The 25,151-nt window shown below is 45.6% G+C and overlaps 1 protein-coding gene across 6 annotated transcripts in view; it reads right to left on the bottom strand.

The window, feature by feature from the left end:
- Plxnc1 (plexin C1) overlaps window positions 1-25,151 on the bottom strand; it is a 159,021-nt gene that overhangs the window by 48,620 nt on the left and 85,250 nt on the right. The window contains exons 10-14 of one of the 6 annotated variants that reach the window (XM_050145566.1): window positions 18,451-18,590; window positions 15,643-15,822; window positions 13,201-13,288; window positions 9,905-10,108; window positions 9,604-9,789 (exon numbers count right to left, since the gene is read on the bottom strand). In XM_050145566.1, coding sequence (XP_050001523.1) covers window positions 9,604-9,789; window positions 9,905-10,108; window positions 13,201-13,288; window positions 15,643-15,822; window positions 18,451-18,590 — 798 coding nt within the window. Of the gene's footprint in view, window positions 1-111; window positions 316-3,407; window positions 3,496-5,849; window positions 6,030-8,657; window positions 8,798-9,603; window positions 9,790-9,904; window positions 10,109-13,200; window positions 13,289-15,642; window positions 15,823-18,450; window positions 18,591-25,151 lie in introns of all 6 variants that reach the window. The other 5 variants (XM_050145570.1, XM_050145569.1, XM_050145572.1 and 2 more) reach the window with 5 other exon arrangements.

The following is a 25,151-nucleotide window of genomic DNA, read 5'->3' as shown; positions in this document are numbered from 1 at the left end:
AAGGAACATGATGATGACAAGGGACTCAGAGGACATGTGAAAATGTGCACACCTTTCCAGCCCACGACTGGGAACAGCACACACCAAAAAAAAAAAGAGAAAGAAACATACTTGAATTTTTACTTCCAACTCTGTGTCGATCTCAGACTCCACTCGGTACCCTGTAAACCTGGGATCCTCAAGGTATTGCAGGGTCCCACACTCCAAGTAGGTATCTTGGACTCTTAGCTTCACGGCAACATTTGTACGCCCCTTGGAGCTCTTTAAATTGGGGGCTAAAAACCTGCAGGAAGTTGCTGTGCAATATTCAGAGACCTAGAGAGAAGAACGAGCCCATTAGGCACCAAAGGACCCGGGGAACCAAACTTCTGGTTTTCCCTCTAGAAAACCAGGCTAGCAACACTGCGACTCTCAGAGGGTTAAATTAACCCTCAGTGAAATGGACTGAGATTAAAAACTCATTCAATTAAACGTGGGCTCCCATGAATGAGATTCCATCTGCAAGAGGATCTGCACAGGATCTGTCCGATGGGGTCTGACAGGCATGCACACAGGATGTTAGCATACTCAACACATAGTGTTAGGGATATTGGATTCAGGAAAGCAGTCAGGTGACATCACGGGGGAGTGGAGGCTTTGCAAAGAGAAGCAGGATGAACGGAAAAGGAAACACTTTGGGCTCAAAGGCACAAAGGTGGCTGAGTCCTGGGAACGTGGGGTGGGAATTGAGAGCCAAGGCCGGCTGCTAACTTGCTCGTACCTGGTTGAGTCACCGTGTGTCAAAGGAGCCTCTGCAGAGTGTCAGCAAGAGGCCCCAAGCAGAGAAAGCTCTGGCAGAGGCTCCCTGTTAGCAGAAGTCCCTAACCACAAGGAGGAAGCAGCTTTTCAGGCATAACAGAAAGTAGTAGAAAAGAAAAGCCGAAGGGCAGTGGGTCCCTTAAGAGACGAAGAACACAGATACGGGGGCGGAGTCGGAAGCCTGGCCCGGTTTATGAACAGGTTTATTTACAAAGAAAACCCATAAATACAAGTCCAGTTTCAAGGGTACAAGCAGGGAAACCTCGCAGGAAATGTAAGGAGAGGTTGTGGGTGCATTGGGGGTGTGGCTCGGTGGCAGAGAGCTTCCCTAGTATGCTTGAGGCCCTGGGTTTGATCTTTAGCACTGTAAGATATAAAGGAAGGGAAGGAGAGCAATGTGGAAAAGACACTGACCGAAGTGTGAGGTGGGAGAACCATTCCCTTTGTCTTCTCTAATCCTGGAGTTAAAGGCGATTGGACAGAGGGCAGAGATGGCCACACCGGTGCAAGTACACCCTCCCTAACCACACTTTTCTAAATTCCAGCCTTCTTCCCTGCCTTAGCCCTTCTCTGATAGGATCAAAAGCCACTGGACAACAGTCCCCACCTCCTCAGTAGGAGTCTCAACACCACCGTGCTGGCTTTTTACCAACTTCCTAAAAGAAGGACCAGCAAGAGGGTAACCTAGCTCCTTACTCCTAAGACCCCCACCCACCCACACACACCTGTTTTACTGGGACCAAAGTCCATTTTTGAACAACTTCTCACACACCTTCTCTGGCCATCCGATTTTCTTCGAGCCCTGGAAGTGAGACTGCCAGCAGACTCTAGGCATCCCTTCTTCACCCCTGGTGCTCTCTCTTCTACACTGTTGGCCCCACTTCCTCTTCAGTAATAACGTCGAAATGACCTGCCTCCCCATCACCAGTCCAGTAGAGCCTCGCTGCAGACAGCAGGCCAATGGAGAGCTCCACAGGGGATGTCTCAGTCACACTTGGACATGTCTCAGCCATGCCTGAGCATCATCTGCCCATGAGCATCCTCTCTGATTTGCTGCCTCTCTCAACTACCCTATGCACCGCTATACAATGGTACCCATACTCATCACTTCTTGCCAAAGACCCTCAAGAGCTCCCCCATTGCCTACAGAGCCCGGGGCACTGGGGGAGCAATTGCCGAATGAAGGGTGATGTCTTTAGTATGATTCTCTCTCGCATGTCCCTGTGCATTTCTCAGCAACCTGCATCACTGCTCTAGTGCAGCCTCCAGGTTCCAACAAAGTAAATGTGGTTGTTTCAGCCAAGGGTTGGCGAGGAACCTGTCTTCTGCGCCTGCAGTCACCCCCCCATCCCTACCTCCTTGCCTGCCTGTCCGCCCCTCTCCATCGTCCTCCATTTGCTGTCTCGACTTCATCCACTCATACTTTCAGTGGGAAACACATCACACCTTCTGGGACTTTCTGGTCTGAAAGGAATCAGAGGACCTTCACCTGCCCCACTCGTCCAGTTCCAGTGCATGTTTGCCATCTTCTTTCAGGAAGGTGGAAGAGGGGGGAAGTAGCTCATTTCTCCTTTGTTCTTACAGCCAGCAAAATGTTTTGCTTGCAGTAGGTACTCAGTAAATGGGACATGCTTTGGGTAAGAGAACATGTCTCCATGTCTACTGGCTCAGGCTGTGCCTCAGATCAAGGGTCACTACATGAACAAATGTAGTCCCATCATGGGGAGCTGGCCAGAATCAGACACACTACACCGTGAGGCTGGGAACTGGCAAGGAAGTGTGTCAGAAAAAGGATGTGTAGAAAAGATGGCTGTAAGGAAGATGGATTGATATGCCTCCCGTTTCTAGGCCTGAATACATGCTGGTTGCCAATGGGACAGTTTTCAGCACCCTCAGCTCTGCCGTCCCTGAAAGGAAGCAGCTCAGACAGGCCACTCCCTCACGTTAGAGGAAAGAAGGAAGGAAGGAAAGGGAAGAGAAATCAAGAAGCACCTACAAGTGACAGCAGAGCCAGAGGGGCCAAGGTGTAGCTGCGGTCCCTCACCCGCTCCTCATAGCATGGCTTCAACCTATAGGCCCCTGGGAGACTCTCAAGGTTCTTCTCAGAGAACTGAACCTCAATAGGGACCAGACATTCTGCACAGTCTGCCTCTACTTTGGGGACATGGGCGAGGGCAAAAGAAAGTGTCTACATGTGACCCCAGAGACAATGACAAGAGAATTTTTGTTACTTCAACATGTCAGCAACCTCCACCTGTTGGGCCACCACCACCTACTCTTCACAGGCTCTGAACATCACACCTCAGCCATCCACAGGGACTTTCACACATATGCAAAAGCATTATCTCATTAAATGGCTGCCACGAATCTCACACAGGGGGAACGTAACTGGCCTTATCAGATGAAATTCGTTTCTGGTTCCTCCTCCTGTGTGGCAACCCCAATTAACTCCAAGAATGAAGGCTTTCTGTCACAGGACAGACAGTGCATATCATAAAGGAGCAGAAGATTAGAATGCCAAAGTCGTAGAGATGAAATATATCCCCCCTACGTACGCAGCTTAATGCCAAGAAAACAAAACTGTGATGGAAAATGATTCTTCCACTTACATTCATGTTTCCCTTCAGCTCGTGCGAGATGATCAGGTTGTCTATGACGTCAAAATTCCTGCCGATGATGGTTATATTTTGCCCACCGCTGCAAGAAGTGAAAAGACAATGGTAAGCCGTGGGCAACTTATACTTACCAAAACTATCAAATGATTCACAATTCATGTTAAGCTTAGTAATATTTGGAAGACAATTAACTAATTTCAATTTCAATTGCAAGATAATTTTAGAAGTCTTTAAATGGTGCTGGGTACAGACTCATGGTTTTTAAGACACATACATATGAAAATGCAGGTCAGATCCTATTTTAATTCTGGGAAGATCCCAAATTGTTTAATAGAATTTGAGCTTTTTTGTGCTATTTCGCCATAGATAGCCAGATCATCTGCTGTACCTTGAGAGCATCTCAGGGAACAAAATTTCATTTGATTACTGTTTAATCTGTCTGAAGATGATCCACTCTAACTATTTTCACCATCAAACTTCCAACCTCCCAATTATATTTTATTTAGTGAGATGGGGAACAGGTTGGACAAGGTAAAATGGTAAGTGACATTAGAAGTTTGCGTTCTTGTTTAAGATACAAAGTTTCAGCGTAAGGGGAGGGTACATAAATCTTAGCAAAACCACACTGAGTGTTACCAGACACCGTCAAAGTGGTCACTGGGTGTGAAGTAAACAGTTGTCCGCAGCTCTGGCCATTCTCAGAGGTCACCAGACAGGAACCTCGGTGTAGCAGGTCAACACTAGCAGACTCCTGATGATATCCAGGAGATAGGCTGAAGCAGGCCAATGCATGCAGGGCAGAGAGAGCTCCTGAGCCCCCCAGACACAAGGGGGTAGGGCCCATAGAGCCACCTGACGACCTCTCTCAGTCTCTAAAAAAACCAACCCGAGCATAGTCTACTGTTTTCAGACTATGGCACCTACTTCTTGCTCAAAGTTCAAGACCGAGGAGCAGTTGAGACCCACGGGCTCAGCACAGCCATGATGACAGACCACAGTGACATGTGTGAAGGAAACCAAACACTGTGGTGGAAACCACGCATCCTGAACCCACTATCAGAGAACTGGGTCTATTGTCTGAACTGTGTCCCTGCCTCGGTTCACCCCCTGCCTAAGAGACCACCACCACTGGTCTCTCTGGGTTTCTGTAAGATTTAACCAGGTCAGTAGATATACCATGGCTATGTGGTAAGTACCACATCCGGTCTACTTTTTATACTTGGTCTCAGAGCAGATGGACAGATGCATGCAAGAGTCTTTTTTTTTTTTTTTTTTTTTAAATCTCAATCCTCCCTATACCACTCCAGTGGACTGAAAGGTTTGCATGCAGATGCCCTGACCCCCAGGTTACTCAGGAGGAGGTATAGGTAGAGAGAAGATTTGGGGTGGAGTAGGTAATGCTAAGGATTGAACTGGGGCCTCACACGTGCTAGGCAATATTTTACCATTAAACTACATCTCCTGACCCGAGATAAGAGCCGTATGAGAGATAATGAAAGTTTGATGAGCTCACTGAGGGACCCTAATCTGATAGGACCCACGGTGTTCTGAAAAAACATTAGGGTACAGCCTTAAATGTAGGGACCGAGAGAGATGACTACCTGCAGACATAGCAGAGACATTGCCTCAGAAGGGACTAGCCTTCCTCACACTCAGCTCCATAACATAGAGGAAATTCTCCGTGCTGTTGAAGCTGCCCAGTCTGAGCTCTTTATTTTGGCCATAAAGGAACAGCAAACACAGCCACCTCCCACATTATTCTTAAATAAGAATATGAGGGTTTTTTTTCTCTTTTTCCTTCTCATTTTTCCCCCCCTCAATGCTTTGTCAGCGTTTTTATCTTGTACTTGGAAAATGAACTTCACGTCGTGTGAGATGAAGAAAATCTCTTTGGGGCTATACTCCGAAAATCTAAATGTGAATTTAAATTTGATGAGGGAGAGACTCCCCCCCTCCCATTAATATATTGGATTTATCTGAAAGAGTTTGTTTTGGAATTTCTGTCTCTCAAGGAGGATCTTTGGAAAGTAGAGGCTGCTTGCAGGCCTCAATGTTTCTCTCAAAGTAGTCAAAACCATTGACTCCAAACGTTTGAAAAAGACAAGCTGTGAGGAGAAGAGCTGTGTCACGAGCAGGAGAGGCACCTGGTACGGAAGGGCACAGTGGCCGCCTGGGCTAAGAACAGTCACTGTGGTCAAAGAAAACGTCTGAGCTGTGAATTTCTCGGTAACCAAGGTGAAATACAAACAGGCTGTGCTCACGGCACTTAAGAGACAGCTGACAACCAGCCTGTTTCCAGAAGGGACCCCCGCAAGGGAGATTTAGGTGCAGCTACCATGGCTGGGTGGATTTGTGTGCTGCTCACGATCTTACGCACACGCCCACGACCGACCTTCCTCCTGAAGAAGAGAAGCCCTCTGTGGGTCCCGACAGTACCTGATCCAGGTGGTGGCAGGGACTATCAGAGAACAGTGAGGCAGAGCAATGTAGGACAAAGCCCCCGCCGAAGAGCAGTTCCCGTCGTCGAACTGAATACAGACGTCTTTCATCTCTTTCCGGCTCGACGGAAGTGAGAATTTCATATGGGTGTCATTTAGCACGTGGCTAACCCGGATCCTAGAAAGGGGTCAGGACACAGACACTTAGCACATTGACCACTTAAGGTGACAACCTATGAACTTCACTTGAAGATAGCCCTGAAGTATCAGAACAGTTGCATAAGCAAGGGCCACCTGTTGGGTACAGCTCTCTCAGGCTGGGCTCCTCCTGCTATGCCTGTCTGCTTTTGGTCTGCGTTCCTTTCAGAAGTGGGAAATGAAGGAGAACTCTTACCTTTGCCCTCAGAAGTCTTAATGAACCAGGGCAAGGAGAGGCATTATACTAAGTTAAGAAATTATGGCTGACTTCAAGGAACAGCATGGTACTGCTCTTGTTGGAGATACACTGAAGGATCTAAGAAGTGACATGGTGTCAGGATTTGCTTTTAAGATTTTCCAGCTACTATACCCTCTCCCCCACCCCCATGAGAAAAAGATGAAACAATTGGAAGAGTGCCCACCATTTTTGACTTTGTAAAGAGGCTTATTTATATGCATCTTTTTTATATGTGCTGATATTTCCAGAATTAAAAACTTTTTTTTTAAAGAAGTAGTTTCATGGGGCAGGACCCTAGGCAGACCTGGCAGTTCTGCCCTTCAAAGAGCAGAGGATTTGATTCAGGAACCCCAAAGTCTCAGAATCAATGGGCATGGGGCTGGCACCCCACAGGAGCTACTGGACCTGGGGCTGATGCCCCTCCACAGTCAAACCATGATGTCCATGGCGTCCCTCTGCTACCTGCAGTGACCCTTGTGTCTATGACTTTCTAAAGCACATCTTCAGGCTACGTTGTGTCTGCCACCTGTTCGGCTTAATGGTGCTATGGGAGAATCTGTTTTTACGACTGGAAGGATATTATGTGCATGATTATTAACCTTAATGCTATGACCACACCTTTGAAGAAGCAAATGTGAAAGACACCGGAGTCTGTTTCTATGTATCTTGCCCCAGATGTATAAATTTTAAGGTTTACATTTATTTAAAGTAATGCTTTAGGACATTCATCCTCAAATCATTAAACACAAACCTGCTTATAGATTTTGGAAGGCAAAAGGTGGGGATATAGACCATTCAATCACTACACTTATCTTTTTTTCTCCCCTTAAAATAGTCATTCACTTAAGAAGTCCCTGTTAAATGCCGGGCGATGGTGGCGCATGCCTTTAATCCCAGCACTCGGGAGGCAGAGGCAGGCGGATCTCTGTGAGTTCGAGACCAACCTGGTCTACAGAGCTAGTGCCAGGACAGGCTCCAAAGCCACAGAGAAAGCCTGTCTCGAAAAACCAAAAAAAAAAAAAAAAAAAGAATCCCTGTTAAAAGAGTTTGGGGTCATCATGGGCTCAGGCATGAGATTATTACGGTGATGGCTTGTGAACTTGGGTTCTCCATGCAGATGTGGTTAGTGGAACGCTACACACAGAAAGGTCTCTTCGTCATTTAATTTAATAACTGTGGCATCTTAAGATGCATTCAGAATGGAAATGAGGGCATAAAGAGCCAGAAACAGGGTAATGCTCCAGAAACTACTTCTTTTGCAGCGAGGCTGATTGCCTTCATTGAGCGCACAGGTGTCTAGCGTCACAGATTTTGCCGCACAAAATGAAAGATTTTTTGCAATAAGGTATTTAGCCAGGATAAATGGCACACATCAGATACCTACATTGCATAGATACGGGCTTTAATGCGTGCTGATTCGCTCTGGTACAGAGGAAAGGCAACGATGGGCACCTTTCCCCATCAAGACCATGGGTATCCCAGACTTGCTGCAGGAATGGGAGGGGCCTGTGATGTACAGGCAGTGCATCTGAACAGAAAGTTCACTAAATAAGCACACCGGATGGGAGTGCTGTACAAATCTGTTTGGGTAGTTAAAAACCAAAACATCACGCTTCAGCGGATTGTCTTAAATGCATTTCCATGACGAAAATATTATGGTTCGTGTAGACTGCAACTTTTTTTTTAACTTTAAATTAGCCCAAACTTATAAAAGTTAATAAGCAGAAAACTAAAGCTATCTGTCACGGTGTTGGTATTGCATGATGCTAGTGCTTCCCCCTGGGGAAGGTGTAATATTTCCCCAAAGGATGCTAATGAAAAACTGAGTATTTTTTTCATTGTTCGGATGAAAAGAAATCAGGTATCTTATCTATGATACCTGTGCCACATTCACCTGGTATTTATTTGGGGTATTTTTTTCACTACTAATATATGCCCCAGTAATTTAAATATTTGAAGTGAACACCAGGCCAGTCAAAAGAAGAAAGGTACAATGAACATTTCTACTTTCATTTCCTCCAACTCCAGGTAGCACACTGAGAGAGTGGCTCCACAACTCTCCATCAGTTTCCAAGACCCACGCCTGTATTTGTAAGTTAGCTCCTTTCAATTCATAATTGACCTCATTTTGTAAATCAGTCAAGGTTCCCACTGTCAACACCCTAAAGTTGCTGTGGGCTGAGATTTGGGAAGGAGAAGGGACAACAGGGCAGGGTCTCCCACCTGAACCTCAGAGGAATCGTTAAAAACATTTGACTTATTGTAAATATTCTCTATAAAATGCTTAAAACTATTGTCTGGCGTCTACTGTCATTGTCGTGGCATGGGTTTTAACTTGACCGAAGAGCCATTATTAGTGTTTCAACTCACACGTCCTTGTCACATGTACTGGTTCCTTTCAAGATCATGGTGATATTCGACGCCTGGGTGAAGTTTGCTCCAGTAACTATCACGTTACTTTTCCCTAAGGTCGATATTTTCTGTGGCTCAATGGCCTTAATGTAGAAGACCTATTAAAAACAAAAGATGAAAACAGCAGATCAAAGCTACAAAATGGCACCATCCCCCCTCCCCTGCACAAATAAATACATAAATAAATANAAAAAAAAAAAAAAAAAAAACACACAAAGCAAAGTGTTGTTCTTTCTTCTTTTTGTAATGCTGGAGATCAAGCCCGGAGCCTTGCGCACCACGGGCGAGCACTCTACCCCTGAGCCAGAGCCCCTGTCTCACAGAACGTGTTTTACACAGACTGTGCAGAGCCTCTCCCACTGGAAAGAGTAAACAACACTGGGCATTTCCCTTCTCAGAGGGTCCTCAGTCACAGCTGGGAAAAGACAGCCAGCACATAGGAAAGGGAGACCACAGCAGAGGGAGTCACTCACAAACCATGGCTTTTTTAATGGCTGCTGATAGAAGTCAGTGCCACCCTGCCTGTGCCCACGAGGCTTCTGCTCTGGGTTTCTGCTAAGGTGTACCACCTCTGCATTTGGAGAAAGAATGACAGCCCAGGCATCAGTGGGTCTTGGGATGCTGCTCACAGATGCTATGGTCTAAAGGTCCAGCCAGCACAAAAGCTCATTAGGATTATAGACAATGGTGTGTTCAAAGCTTTGGCATTCGAACAAGCACATGGATGGATCTGCCTGCTATTCTGGTAGGATTACGCTTGGACTTGCAGTATCAGCTTTATTTGTCTCCCATGTAAAGAGAAAAAAAAAATCTAAGGATCTATAATTCCATTCCAATCTGGGGTTAGGAAGGGAATTACCAAGACGCAGATAAAGACAACAGGTGGGACTTCCAGGTGACTTACGCGGACTTTCTTGGAGGAGGTGGCGATGCTGTTTGCATTCTTGATGCTTTTGATCTTGCACAGGATGGTTGTGAGATCCTGGTTTCTGGTAATATTTTCAAAACTGCAATTAAACTGTTTGTTTTCCCCGTGGAAGAGAGTAATATCAATGTCATCCTTGGAAATGTTGAAATTGTCATTTTCTTTCTGCAAGGAACATGATGATGACAAGGGACTCAGAGGACATGTGAAAATGTGCACACCTTTCCAGCCCACGACTGGGAACAGCACACACCAAAAAAAAAAAGAGAAAGAAACATACTTGAATTTTTACTTCCAACTCTGTGTCGATCTCAGACTCCACTCGGTACCCTGTAAACCTGGGATCCTCAAGGTATTGCAGGGTCCCACACTCCAAGTAGGTATCTTGGACTCTTAGCTTCACGGCAACATTTGTACGCCCCTTGGAGCTCTTTAAATTGGGGGCTAAAAACCTGCAGGAAGTTGCTGTGCAATATTCAGAGACCTAGAGAGAAGAACGAGCCCATTAGGCACCAAAGGACCCGGGGAACCAAACTTCTGGTTTTCCCTCTAGAAAACCAGGCTAGCAACACTGCGACTCTCAGAGGGTTAAATTAACCCTCAGTGAAATGGACTGAGATTAAAAACTCATTCAATTAAACGTGGGCTCCCATGAATGAGATTCCATCTGCAAGAGGATCTGCACAGGATCTGTCCGATGGGGTCTGACAGGCATGCACACAGGATGTTAGCATACTCAACACATAGTGTTAGGGATATTGGATTCAGGAAAGCAGTCAGGTGACATCACGGGGGAGTGGAGGCTTTGCAAAGAGAAGCAGGATGAACGGAAAAGGAAACACTTTGGGCTCAAAGGCACAAAGGTGGCTGAGTCCTGGGAACGTGGGGTGGGAATTGAGAGCCAAGGCCGGCTGCTAACTTGCTCGTACCTGGTTGAGTCACCGTGTGTCAAAGGAGCCTCTGCAGAGTGTCAGCAAGAGGCCCCAAGCAGAGAAAGCTCTGGCAGAGGCTCCCTGTTAGCAGAAGTCCCTAACCACAAGGAGGAAGCAGCTTTTCAGGCATAACAGAAAGTAGTAGAAAAGAAAAGCCGAAGGGCAGTGGGTCCCTTAAGAGACGAAGAACACAGATACGGGGGCGGAGTCGGAAGCCTGGCCCGGTTTATGAACAGGTTTATTTACAAAGAAAACCCATAAATACAAGTCCAGTTTCAAGGGTACAAGCAGGGAAACCTCGCAGGAAATGTAAGGAGAGGTTGTGGGTGCATTGGGGGTGTGGCTCGGTGGCAGAGAGCTTCCCTAGTATGCTTGAGGCCCTGGGTTTGATCTTTAGCACTGTAAGATATAAAGGAAGGGAAGGAGAGCAATGTGGAAAAGACACTGACCGAAGTGTGAGGTGGGAGAACCATTCCCTTTGTCTTCTCTAATCCTGGAGTTAAAGGCGATTGGACAGAGGGCAGAGATGGCCACACCGGTGCAAGTACACCCTCCCTAACCACACTTTTCTAAATTCCAGCCTTCTTCCCTGCCTTAGCCCTTCTCTGATAGGATCAAAAGCCACTGGACAACAGTCCCCACCTCCTCAGTAGGAGTCTCAACACCACCGTGCTGGCTTTTTACCAACTTCCTAAAAGAAGGACCAGCAAGAGGGTAACCTAGCTCCTTACTCCTAAGACCCCCACCCACCCACACACACCTGTTTTACTGGGACCAAAGTCCATTTTTGAACAACTTCTCACACACCTTCTCTGGCCATCCGATTTTCTTCGAGCCCTGGAAGTGAGACTGCCAGCAGACTCTAGGCATCCCTTCTTCACCCCTGGTGCTCTCTCTTCTACACTGTTGGCCCCACTTCCTCTTCAGTAATAACGTCGAAATGACCTGCCTCCCCATCACCAGTCCAGTAGAGCCTCGCTGCAGACAGCAGGCCAATGGAGAGCTCCACAGGGGATGTCTCAGTCACACTTGGACATGTCTCAGCCATGCCTGAGCATCATCTGCCCATGAGCATCCTCTCTGATTTGCTGCCTCTCTCAACTACCCTATGCACCGCTATACAATGGTACCCATACTCATCACTTCTTGCCAAAGACCCTCAAGAGCTCCCCCATTGCCTACAGAGCCCGGGGCACTGGGGGAGCAATTGCCGAATGAAGGGTGATGTCTTTAGTATGATTCTCTCTCGCATGTCCCTGTGCATTTCTCAGCAACCTGCATCACTGCTCTAGTGCAGCCTCCAGGTTCCAACAAAGTAAATGTGGTTGTTTCAGCCAAGGGTTGGCGAGGAACCTGTCTTCTGCGCCTGCAGTCACCCCCCCATCCCTACCTCCTTGCCTGCCTGTCCGCCCCTCTCCATCGTCCTCCATTTGCTGTCTCGACTTCATCCACTCATACTTTCAGTGGGAAACACATCACACCTTCTGGGACTTTCTGGTCTGAAAGGAATCAGAGGACCTTCACCTGCCCCACTCGTCCAGTTCCAGTGCATGTTTGCCATCTTCTTTCAGGAAGGTGGAAGAGGGGGGAAGTAGCTCATTTCTCCTTTGTTCTTACAGCCAGCAAAATGTTTTGCTTGCAGTAGGTACTCAGTAAATGGGACATGCTTTGGGTAAGAGAACATGTCTCCATGTCTACTGGCTCAGGCTGTGCCTCAGATCAAGGGTCACTACATGAACAAATGTAGTCCCATCATGGGGAGCTGGCCAGAATCAGACACACTACACCGTGAGGCTGGGAACTGGCAAGGAAGTGTGTCAGAAAAAGGATGTGTAGAAAAGATGGCTGTAAGGAAGATGGATTGATATGCCTCCCGTTTCTAGGCCTGAATACATGCTGGTTGCCAATGGGACAGTTTTCAGCACCCTCAGCTCTGCCGTCCCTGAAAGGAAGCAGCTCAGACAGGCCACTCCCTCACGTTAGAGGAAAGAAGGAAGGAAGGAAAGGGAAGAGAAATCAAGAAGCACCTACAAGTGACAGCAGAGCCAGAGGGGCCAAGGTGTAGCTGCGGTCCCTCACCCGCTCCTCATAGCATGGCTTCAACCTATAGGCCCCTGGGAGACTCTCAAGGTTCTTCTCAGAGAACTGAACCTCAATAGGGACCAGACATTCTGCACAGTCTGCCTCTACTTTGGGGACATGGGCGAGGGCAAAAGAAAGTGTCTACATGTGACCCCAGAGACAATGACAAGAGAATTTTTGTTACTTCAACATGTCAGCAACCTCCACCTGTTGGGCCACCACCACCTACTCTTCACAGGCTCTGAACATCACACCTCAGCCATCCACAGGGACTTTCACACATATGCAAAAGCATTATCTCATTAAATGGCTGCCACGAATCTCACACAGGGGGAACGTAACTGGCCTTATCAGATGAAATTCGTTTCTGGTTCCTCCTCCTGTGTGGCAACCCCAATTAACTCCAAGAATGAAGGCTTTCTGTCACAGGACAGACAGTGCATATCATAAAGGAGCAGAAGATTAGAATGCCAAAGTCGTAGAGATGAAATATATCCCCCCTACGTACGCAGCTTAATGCCAAGAAAACAAAACTGTGATGGAAAATGATTCTTCCACTTACATTCATGTTTCCCTTCAGCTCGTGCGAGATGATCAGGTTGTCTATGACGTCAAAATTCCTGCCGATGATGGTTATATTTTGCCCACCGCTGCAAGAAGTGAAAAGACAATGGTAAGCCGTGGGCAACTTATACTTACCAAAACTATCAAATGATTCACAATTCATGTTAAGCTTAGTAATATTTGGAAGACAATTAACTAATTTCAATTTCAATTGCAAGATAATTTTAGAAGTCTTTAAATGGTGCTGGGTACAGACTCATGGTTTTTAAGACACATACATATGAAAATGCAGGTCAGATCCTATTTTAATTCTGGGAAGATCCCAAATTGTTTAATAGAATTTGAGCTTTTTTGTGCTATTTCGCCATAGATAGCCAGATCATCTGCTGTACCTTGAGAGCATCTCAGGGAACAAAATTTCATTTGATTACTGTTTAATCTGTCTGAAGATGATCCACTCTAACTATTTTCACCATCAAACTTCCAACCTCCCAATTATATTTTATTTAGTGAGATGGGGAACAGGTTGGACAAGGTAAAATGGTAAGTGACATTAGAAGTTTGCGTTCTTGTTTAAGATACAAAGTTTCAGCGTAAGGGGAGGGTACATAAATCTTAGCAAAACCACACTGAGTGTTACCAGACACCGTCAAAGTGGTCACTGGGTGTGAAGTAAACAGTTGTCCGCAGCTCTGGCCATTCTCAGAGGTCACCAGACAGGAACCTCGGTGTAGCAGGTCAACACTAGCAGACTCCTGATGATATCCAGGAGATAGGCTGAAGCAGGCCAATGCATGCAGGGCAGAGAGAGCTCCTGAGCCCCCCAGACACAAGGGGGTAGGGCCCATAGAGCCACCTGACGACCTCTCTCAGTCTCTAAAAAAACCAACCCGAGCATAGTCTACTGTTTTCAGACTATGGCACCTACTTCTTGCTCAAAGTTCAAGACCGAGGAGCAGTTGAGACCCACGGGCTCAGCACAGCCATGATGACAGACCACAGTGACATGTGTGAAGGAAACCAAACACTGTGGTGGAAACCACGCATCCTGAACCCACTATCAGAGAACTGGGTCTATTGTCTGAACTGTGTCCCTGCCTCGGTTCACCCCCTGCCTAAGAGACCACCACCACTGGTCTCTCTGGGTTTCTGTAAGATTTAACCAGGTCAGTAGATATACCATGGCTATGTGGTAAGTACCACATCCGGTCTACTTTTTATACTTGGTCTCAGAGCAGATGGACAGATGCATGCAAGAGTCTTTTTTTTTTTTTTTTTTTTTAAATCTCAATCCTCCCTATACCACTCCAGTGGACTGAAAGGTTTGCATGCAGATGCCCTGACCCCCAGGTTACTCAGGAGGAGGTATAGGTAGAGAGAAGATTTGGGGTGGAGTAGGTAATGCTAAGGATTGAACTGGGGCCTCACACGTGCTAGGCAATATTTTACCATTAAACTACATCTCCTGACCCGAGATAAGAGCCGTATGAGAGATAATGAAAGTTTGATGAGCTCACTGAGGGACCCTAATCTGATAGGACCCACGGTGTTCTGAAAAAACATTAGGGTACAGCCTTAAATGTAGGGACCGAGAGAGATGACTACCTGCAGACATAGCAGAGACATTGCCTCAGAAGGGACTAGCCTTCCTCACACTCAGCTCCATAACATAGAGGAAATTCTCCGTGCTGTTGAAGCTGCCCAGTCTGAGCTCTTTATTTTGGCCATAAAGGAACAGCAAACACAGCCACCTCCCACATTATTCTTAAATAAGAATATGAGGGTTTTTTTTCTCTTTTTCCTTCTCATTTTTCCCCCCCTCAATGCTTTGTCAGCGTTTTTATCTTGTACTTGGAAAATGAACTTCACGTCGTGTGAGATGAAGAAAATCTCTTTGGGGCTATACTCCGAAAATCTAAATGTGAATTTAAATTTGATGAGGGAGAGACTCCCCCCCTCCCATTAATATATTGGATTTATCTGAAAGAGTTTGTTTTGGAATTTCTGTCTCTCAAGGAGGATCTTTGGAAAGTAGAGGCTGCTTGCAGGCCTCAATGTTTCTCTCAAAGTAGTCAAAACCATTGACTCCAAACGTTTGAAAAAGACAAGCTGTGAGGAGAAGAGCTGTGTCACGAGCAGGAGAGGCACCTGGTACGGAAGGGCACAGTGGCCGCCTGGGCTAAGAACAGTCACTGTGGTCAAAGAAAACGTCTGAGCTGTGAATTTCTCGGTAACCAAGGTGAAATACAAACAGGCTGTGCTCACGGCACTTAAGAGACAGCTGACAACCAGCCTGTTTCCAGAAGGGACCCCCGCAAGGGAGATTTAGGTGCAGCTACCATGGCTGGGTGGATTTGTGTGCTGCTCACGATCTTACGCACACGCCCACGACCGACCTTCCTCCTGAAGAAGAGAAGCCCTCTGTGGGTCCCGACAGTACCTGATCCAGGTGGTGGCAGGGACTATCAGAGAACAGTGAGGCAGAGCAATGTAGGACAAAGCCCCCGCCGAAGAGCAGTTCCCGTCGTCGAACTGAATACAGACGTCTTTCATCTCTTTCCGGCTCGACGGAAGTGAGAATTTCATATGGGTGTCATTTAGCACGTGGCTAACCCGGATCCTAGAAAGGGGTCAGGACACAGACACTTAGCACATTGACCACTTAAGGTGACAACCTATGAACTTCACTTGAAGATAGCCCTGAAGTATCAGAACAGTTGCATAAGCAAGGGCCACCTGTTGGGTACAGCTCTCTCAGGCTGGGCTCCTCCTGCTATGCCTGTCTGCTTTTGGTCTGCGTTCCTTTCAGAAGTGGGAAATGAAGGAGAACTCTTACCTTTGCCCTCAGAAGTCTTAATGAACCAGGGCAAGGAGAGGCATTATACTAAGTTAAGAAATTATGGCTGACTTCAAGGAACAGCATGGTACTGCTCTTGTTGGAGATACACTGAAGGATCTAAGAAGTGACATGGTGTCAGGATTTGCTTTTAAGATTTTCCAGCTACTATACCCTCTCCCCCACCCCCATGAGAAAAAGATGAAACAATTGGAAGAGTGCCCACCATTTTTGACTTTGTAAAGAGGCTTATTTATATGCATCTTTTTTATATGTGCTGATATTTCCAGAATTAAAAACTTTTTTTTTAAAGAAGTAGTTTCATGGGGCAGGACCCTAGGCAGACCTGGCAGTTCTGCCCTTCAAAGAGCAGAGGATTTGATTCAGGAACCCCAAAGTCTCAGAATCAATGGGCATGGGGCTGGCACCCCACAGGAGCTACTGGACCTGGGGCTGATGCCCCTCCACAGTCAAACCATGATGTCCATGGCGTCCCTCTGCTACCTGCAGTGACCCTTGTGTCTATGACTTTCTAAAGCACATCTTCAGGCTACGTTGTGTCTGCCACCTGTTCGGCTTAATGGTGCTATGGGAGAATCTGTTTTTACGACTGGAAGGATATTATGTGCATGATTATTAACCTTAATGCTATGACCACACCTTTGAAGAAGCAAATGTGAAAGACACCGGAGTCTGTTTCTATGTATCTTGCCCCAGATGTATAAATTTTAAGGTTTACATTTATTTAAAGTAATGCTTTAGGACATTCATCCTCAAATCATTAAACACAAACCTGCTTATAGATTTTGGAAGGCAAAAGGTGGGGATATAGACCATTCAATCACTACACTTATCTTTTTTTCTCCCCTTAAAATAGTCATTCACTTAAGAAGTCCCTGTTAAATGCCGGGCGATGGTGGCGCATGCCTTTAATCCCAGCACTCGGGAGGCAGAGGCAGGCGGATCTCTGTGAGTTCGAGACCAACCTGGTCTACAGAGCTAGTGCCAGGACAGGCTCCAAAGCCACAGAGAAAGCCTGTCTCGAAAAACCAAAAAAAAAAAAAAAAAAAGAATCCCTGTTAAAAGAGTTTGGGGTCATCATGGGCTCAGGCATGAGATTATTACGGTGATGGCTTGTGAACTTGGGTTCTCCATGCAGATGTGGTTAGTGGAACGCTACACACAGAAAGGTCTCTTCGTCATTTAATTTAATAACTGTGGCATCTTAAGATGCATTCAGAATGGAAATGAGGGCATAAAGAGCCAGAAACAGGGTAATGCTCCAGAAACTACTTCTTTTGCAGCGAGGCTGATTGCCTTCATTGAGCGCACAGGTGTCTAGCGTCACAGATTTTGCCGCACAAAATGAAAGATTTTTTGCAATAAGGTATTTAGCCAGGATAAATGGCACACATCAGATACCTACATTGCATAGATACGGGCTTTAATGCGTGCTGATTCGCTCTGGTACAGAGGAAAGGCAACGATGGGCACCTTTCCCCATCAAGACCATGGGTATCCCAGACTTGCTGCAGGAATGGGAGGGGCCTGTGATGTACAGGCAGTGCATCTGAACAGAAAGTTCACTAAATAAGCACACCGGATGGGAGTGCTGTACAAATCTGTTTGGGTAGTTAAAAACCAAAACATCACGCTTCAGCGGATTGTCTTAAATGCATTTCCATGACGAAAATATTATGGTTCGTGTAGACTGCAACTTTTTTTTTAACTTTAAATTAGCCCAAACTTATAAAAGTTAATAAGCAGAAAACTAAAGCTATCTGTCACGGTGTTGGTATTGCATGATGCTAGTGCTTCCCCCTGGGGAAGGTGTAATATTTCCCCAAAGGATGCTAATGAAAAACTGAGTATTTTTTTCATTGTTCGGATGAAAAGAAATCAGGTATCTTATCTATGATACCTGTGCCACATTCACCTGGTATTTATTTGGGGTATTTTTTTCACTACTAATATATGCCCCAGTAATTTAAATATTTGAAGTGAACACCAGGCCAGTCAAAAGAAGAAAGGTACAATGAACATTTCTACTTTCATTTCCTCCAACTCCAGGTAGCACACTGAGAGAGTGGCTCCACAACTCTCCATCAGTTTCCAAGACCCACGCCTGTATTTGTAAGTTAGCTCCTTTCAATTCATAATTGACCTCATTTTGTAAATCAGTCAAGGTTCCCACTGTCAACACCCTAAAGTTGCTGTGGGCTGAGATTTGGGAAGGAGAAGGGACAACAGGGCAGGGTCTCCCACCTGAACCTCAGAGGAATCGTTAAAAACATTTGACTTATTGTAAATATTCTCTATAAAATGCTTAAAACTATTGTCTGGCGTCTACTGTCATTGTCGTGGCATGGGTTTTAACTTGACCGAAGAGCCATTATTAGTGTTTCAACTCACACGTCCTTGTCACATGTACTGGTTCCTTTCAAGATCATGGTGATATTCGACGCCTGGGTGAAGTTTGCTCCAGTAACTATCACGTTACTTTTCCCTAAGGTCGATATTTTCTGTGGCTCAATGGCCTTAATGTAGAAGACCTATTAAAAACAAAAGATGAAAACAGCAGATCAAAGCTACAAAATGGCACCATCCCCCCTCCCCTGCACAAATAAATACATAAATAAATAAATACAAATCTGTTGATGTGCTACGGTTCGAAGAGCTCACTGGGAAATTACGTTTTGCAAACACACGCAGATAGCGTTTAATGAATTCAAGGAAGAGGGCTGAAGACTCATGTCTTTCAACATGTGACAGCATGCGGTGAAACCAATTAGTCTGTGTTCATCGCAGTTGATGCGCCCCAGGATTCTACCCTAGGAGTGAGCTGTCACTCCACGCGTCACTCGAGTTGAGGAAGAGCTCCCTGCTCTACCCTGTCCTGAGGGGCTCACGGTGTTTGAGCAAAGTGCGGAGAAGGTAAAGGTGCCACCCCGATGGAGGTCAGCCAGCCCAGGACTCATCATTCGGATGATACAAATGTCGATCCAGATACATTTAATTCCCTAGAAAGGAGTTTCTATTTTCTGTTTGCTTCAAATGGACTGTTCCAATGTGGTGGTGGTGGTGGGGTTGTCTGTCTTAAGTTTGTCTTAGTGGCTACCAGCTGAGCCACTCAGTATTAGAAAGTTAGATGCCTGAACCATTGTGAACAACTATGTACTCTGTGACTGAGTTACTACATCTGCGGACCCACTCTCTTGCTTTCTCCGGCTGATAACCAGGACTGAGCGCCACGGGGACACCAATACCTAACTTCCCTCTCATCCAGGTCTGTGTCTCCTCACTTCCCCATTTGCAAGATCTCATTAATTTCCCCTGCAAACCCCAAAGAAGGCAGGAATCATTTGCCCTTTTCCTTTCTACACATTTATTCTAATTTCTATGTATGTGTGACAGGGTGCTTCTGAGGCCAGAAGGGCGTGTTGGGTTGCCTGGAGCTACAGTTACAGGTCGTTCTGAGACACCTGACACTCGGACAGGGAACTGAACTCGGATCCTCTGCAAGAGCAAGATGTACCCTTAACTACTGAGCCATCCCTTCCGGCCTCCATTTTCACATTGTTTCAAGACCAAACAATCCAGTCGCCTCCTAACAGCACGTGCTACCGTCTTTCCTTCTGGTCACTTGTTCTTTTACAGATCCTCTCCAGTCTGAGATTCCGGCCAATATAAAGTATAGCAGACCTTAGCATGCCTAAATTTCATGGTCACGCTCTTTGTGTTTGAAACTGGAAATCTGGAGAATCATGTCACACTGACCCAGACCGCAAATGCTGAGAACAGCCGTTTGTAGCCTAAAGTCCATCAGGAAGACACTGAGTCATTGGTCCAGCGGCTGTGATAGTTAGCACCTGGGTGATCCCTCTTCCTGCCCCCCCCCTTACAGTGGCTGACTGCTGTGAACTCTAACGCCCCTTAGAACGGCCCTGCTGGTTGGCTGCACTGAGCATCGAACTGAAATGAACATCACCTTCCTCTGGTCCCTTGGCAAACATGGGTGCTATATGGCCCAACAATCATCACTCATTATCGCTACGTATTGATTTGGCAGATTAGGGTAAATCCATCATTAATGTCACCACAGTGATGATGGAATGTGGCAGGGAATTGATTTCAGCGGCAGACTTTATTCTAGTCACTTTTAAAAGGACTTTAGCCCTGTATTTATTGAGTCGCCAAGAGCCCGAAAGGGTCACTCTAATTATTCTGTGATACTTGACTGTGTTTTATGGGGGGAAATTATCTGCTAGAGTGGTCCTTGGGATGGGGGGATTAGCAACGACTTCAAGATAAATCCCTTACAAATGTCAAGTGTGTGCTGTATAAGAAGGCTTACGGTGTGGCTTTGTAGGCGACAATCAAATGATCAAGTGCTTACTAGAGATCTATAGGATCCTAGGGGCGGGGCTAGATGAGGACAGACTTGGAGTATGTGGGTGGGGGCTATATCAAGAGCTAGCAAACTATAGCCTAGGGTCTGTTGTTTCTGGATGCCCCATGGGCGGGTGAAGGGATGTCAAAAGGAGAATAGGATTTCAAACAGACAAAAGCACATGAGGGTCCCATTTCATTGTCCAGAAGTATGTATGTGTGCCTTCTCCAGCTGCTTCTGCATAACTGAATAGCTACACTCGAGGCTGTGCAGCCTGCACAGCCTGAAACAGACACTGCCTGCTTCTTGGTAGAGCGGTGGTTCTCAGTCTATCGGTCACAACCTCGTTGGGGGTTGAAAGACTCAGAGGAGTTGCCTAAGACTATTTACATTATAATTCACAACAGCAGAAAAATCACACTTATGAAGCAGCAACGGAAATAATTTTATGGTTGGGGTCACCACAACATGAGGAACTGCATTAAAGGGTCACAGCCTTAGGGGAAGTTGAGAACCACAGCTGAGGAGACAATTTATACCCCCTGCTCTACAAGAGACCACTATCTTCTTAGAGATGCAAGATACGTATGTGTTTAATCTTTTTAAACTGTGCATGCAGGTGTATGTGTGTGAGTGTGTGTGTGTGTGTGTGTGTGTGTGTTACAGGTCGGAAAACTTCCTCCTTGAGTGCTGGTCCTCACTTTCCACCTTGATGCTCCTGCACACGCTTCTAGGGCCTCCCTTGATTCTGTCTCCCATCTCGCATTGGGAGTGATGGGATTACAGGTCAGCGCTACGCGTACTCAGCTTCTCATGGGTTTACGGGATATGAACTCGGGTCCTCATGCTTACAGTCCCTGTGCTTTGCCCATTGAGCTATGCTCCCAATTTATAACTTTCTTCCACTGTAGCACTCCATGGACATCCAAGTCAACCCTTTTCTCAGTGCCTCTTGCACTTATACTGTGACTGTCTGCTGGAGCGAAAATGGAAAACATGCTAGGCACATGCCACTTCTGTGTTTACAGTGGAAGAGAATGGGAGCCTCATAACTACAGAATATTTTTCTTTGAAACAAGACAATTGCATTCTGCGCTTTTCATGGCTCTAGAAACAGCTTCAGAGGATGAAGTCGTCTTAACTTCTTATTTCCTCCTGAGTAGATACAGCCTTCCTACAGCAGAAGGAGTTCATTTGAAAAACATTGTTTAGAGAAAGTTTCCATCGGTCATTTAGGACCGTGTCCAGGCCTGGCCTATCTTGTGGAAGCAGATGCTCACAGTTTGCTTCCAAAGAGGGTCAGATTAGCTCATTTGTTTGCCAGGAGAACTTTTCTTAATCTTAGTTAGAAAGCTAAAAAGCTACCAAGATGACCTCACCCCTAGATAATGAAAAGACATACAAAAATGTTTTTCTTTTAAATTAAAAAAAAGAGAGCAGCTGTAAGCTATATTTCATGGCTGCAACATTTCACAGAAATACTCTTTATATTTATTGATAACTTTAAAAATACAACGAAGACAAAAGAGCAATGGACAGTCTTTCCCACCACGTGTTCACCCTCTGTACTTTAGATCTGATTTTGTACTCTAAAGGTAATCCACAACCTAGCATGATGCAACCAGCTCTCAGACTCACGCAGAAGGGCTGGAAGGGTTGGTTGAAAACCATAATTGGGCTGGATACAGCCAGGACTTCTCATAGCTCGACAGCGAGGCTCTTTCCTAGATCCAAGGTTTCATACACCAAATCAAGACCCTGCTGACTGGAACCACCCCAGCCTACCACCCTTCACCAATTAACTTCAGAATGGTCCGCTTCCTGTTAGTTCCACTTTGCAAATGGGTTGTTTTTAAGTGATGGTAAATTTTAAATTATTTTGTAAAAAAAAAAAAATAAGCTCAGGTTTCTCATTGTTTTGCATCAAGAAAGCACATTGAAAACTACTTAATTAGGTGGTTTGTGGAATGGCTGCTTATTTTTATCTTCCAACTAAGCTGTTGGAAAAGTGTCTAACCTGTCCTCAACAGTTCTCCTTTACAGAGTCTGAGAGGATGAACTCTGGTGGCACAGGCACCTTCTGTGAAGTCTGACACCAGCTCCGCTCAAATTACCATGACATTAGTGGAGAAGGTATCACCATGGGTGAAAGACTATCAGAAAGAGGTGCCTTAGGAAGGTGCAGTTTATTAAGAACAAGCTGCACTCTATTAATCTGTTAGGGGAAGAAACTCTGAATATAGTGAAGCTCTCTGTAGGTCTGGACCTGAATCAACACTTGGTAAAACATCCCTCAGATTTGCACTCATGAAATTCGTTCAAACAGGACCGGATAAAGAGTCACATGGATTCAAAATCAGCAGGAAACATGAAGTCAAAGGACATAAGAGGGATGAAAGGTAATACAACTAATTAAAAGAAAGTGTCCTGTTGGGCCCAATGGGTGAGTATTTGGTTTAGAATTATTTAACATCTTCATTAATGACTGAGAAGAGGAGAGATGTAATATATTAATAATATGTATAAAGTGAGCAGAGAGGGGACCAGCAGTGGAGATGGGAAAGTGTAAAAGGGAACGAGACGTGGAAAAAAAGGAGCAGAATACAATCCCATCAAAGAATAATGGGAGAGTTCAATGAACAAGGCGATGTATTTGATGCTCAGCCCCCCAAGGAAATCCCCCTTCATAGATGGCACAGCACAGGCTCCAGGGAACTTGGGATGTAACTTCTAGTAGGTTCTGGGAACTGCCAAAGGCCAGCAAAGTCTTAGAACGTAGATGGGAAACTTCCAAAGAAGAGTAATGAACCTATGTTCTGTTCCATGAGATGAAGACTCGCTTCTGTGACCTGGGGATGCCCATGCCTGTAAAATGTGGTACTGTGGAGCTTAAATAAGCAAACAGTGAATTTATGACACAGCAAGGGCCGAATGAAGATTAGTTGTCACCGCTCTACTTAGTCCCCTCTGGCATTCTTTCTAGTTGCTTTTCCTGTTACGTATTTTCAACTCTTTTATGACAAAGAATCTCACACTTCCTCACTCTGAAACATTCTAAGTTTGACAGTGCAAGTTCCTTGTGGGTCTGTCTTGGGCCTGCCCAACACACAGCTGTTGCTCAACAAACACCCTCTGGATGGGATTAATGCAGAACAGTGTTAGGTCCATAGAAGCTACTTTATAAAAAAAGTCTATGTTAAATTTAATTTTCCTTCTGAAGGCAAGGTTCTCGAAAGGGTCCCTTTGGTATTGCCTGTGAGAAATTAAAGCACACATTCAAAGTCATGGAGGAAGAGTGGAGGATCAGCAGAAAAGAAAAGGAGGTAAATATAAACTCCTGAAGAACAGGGGACAGATGGACATGGCTGATTTATGTCCTATGATGACAAGCATAGATAAAGATGAGAAAAAATAAAGATGACCACAGAGGCAAGGTACCACCTTTAATCCCAGTAATCTAGAAGCAGAGGCAGGTGGAGCTCTGTGAGTTTGAGGCCAGCCTACTCTATGCTGTTGCAGAATATTTGTTTAACTGTGTAAAGATGTGCTGCATTTGTTTAACTATTGCATTTGTTTAAATAAGTAAAGATGTGTAGCTGTTTTACTTTGCCTGCCTAAGGCACCTGATTGGTCTAATAAAAAGCTAAATGGCCAATAGTGAGGAAGGAGCTGTAGGCAGGACTTCCAGGCAGGGAGAGTAAGTAGGAAGAGGAATTTAGGTTGAGGGGTAGGAAAGAAGAAAGAAAAAGCAATGCTAGGACCAAACAGACAAACATGAAGGAAGCAGGAAGGCAGGACATACAGAGTGAAAGAAAGGTAAAAAGCCCTGAGGAAAAATGTAGATGAAGAGAGACAGTAAATTAAGTTAAAGGAGTTATGGGACAAGCATAAGATAAGGTCAAGCATGTATAATGATAAGTCTGTGTTTCTTTGTTTGGGAGCTGGTTGAGGGCCCAAAGAGAATTCCAATTATACTACACAGTGAATTCCTAGTCTACACAGTGACCGTCAGAGCTATATAGTGAGAATCTGTCTGGGATAAAAAAAAAATCAAAACAAACAAACAAACCCAAACCAAACCATACCACCACCACCAACAACAAAACCCTAAAAGCCATGACCAAAAATCATCTATGTCACAACACAGATCATCACAGCCTTCCTTGAGAACAGGAGGGGCAGCCACACCTGCTCCCAACAGGTGAGGGTACCAGATAAAAGACAGGAAATGGAAGGAAAGGTGGCCACCAACTCGGGTGCCAGGACCAACAATCTTATGGTTTTAGGAGAGAGAGGTTAGGATTGGCTTTTATGGCAAATCGTTGTCCTCATTCTAGGTCAGATGAGACTTGGGGCTTCCTTCCCAACTTGGCTCCTGCTTTTCCATTCAAGCCCTGACAAATGATGGCTCCTGTTTCGGGGTCAGGGTACCCTGGATCAAGTTACACCTAGGATCGTGAGAAGGTGAGAGGAACCATCCTGAGTTCGAACCAGGAATCCTCGTCTATGAGCACCGCATTCTCGGATGATCAAATCCAGGCATTAAAATAGATGTAGTGATTGGTGCTTTATTGCCACCAAAGAAGACAAAGCCCCCAAAGATCTGGGCCATACACCCCACCATATGCAGGCCCCAGCTCATTTCCCTCTGCATGCTATTATTTCTTCCCTGCTTCTTCTGTGCAGACTAACAATTACTGAGGAGTTCCTGGATCTTCTGGCC

The sequence above is a fragment of the Alexandromys fortis genome, unplaced genomic scaffold, assembly GCF_014885135.2.
Source record: "Alexandromys fortis isolate MF-2015 unplaced genomic scaffold, M_Fortis_MF-2015_v1.1 scaffold_50, whole genome shotgun sequence".
Classification (NCBI taxonomy): Eukaryota; Metazoa; Chordata; class Mammalia; order Rodentia; family Cricetidae; genus Alexandromys; species Alexandromys fortis.
Note: the sequence above shows the minus strand (reverse complement) of the source record. Positions and strands in the feature narration are given on the sequence as shown.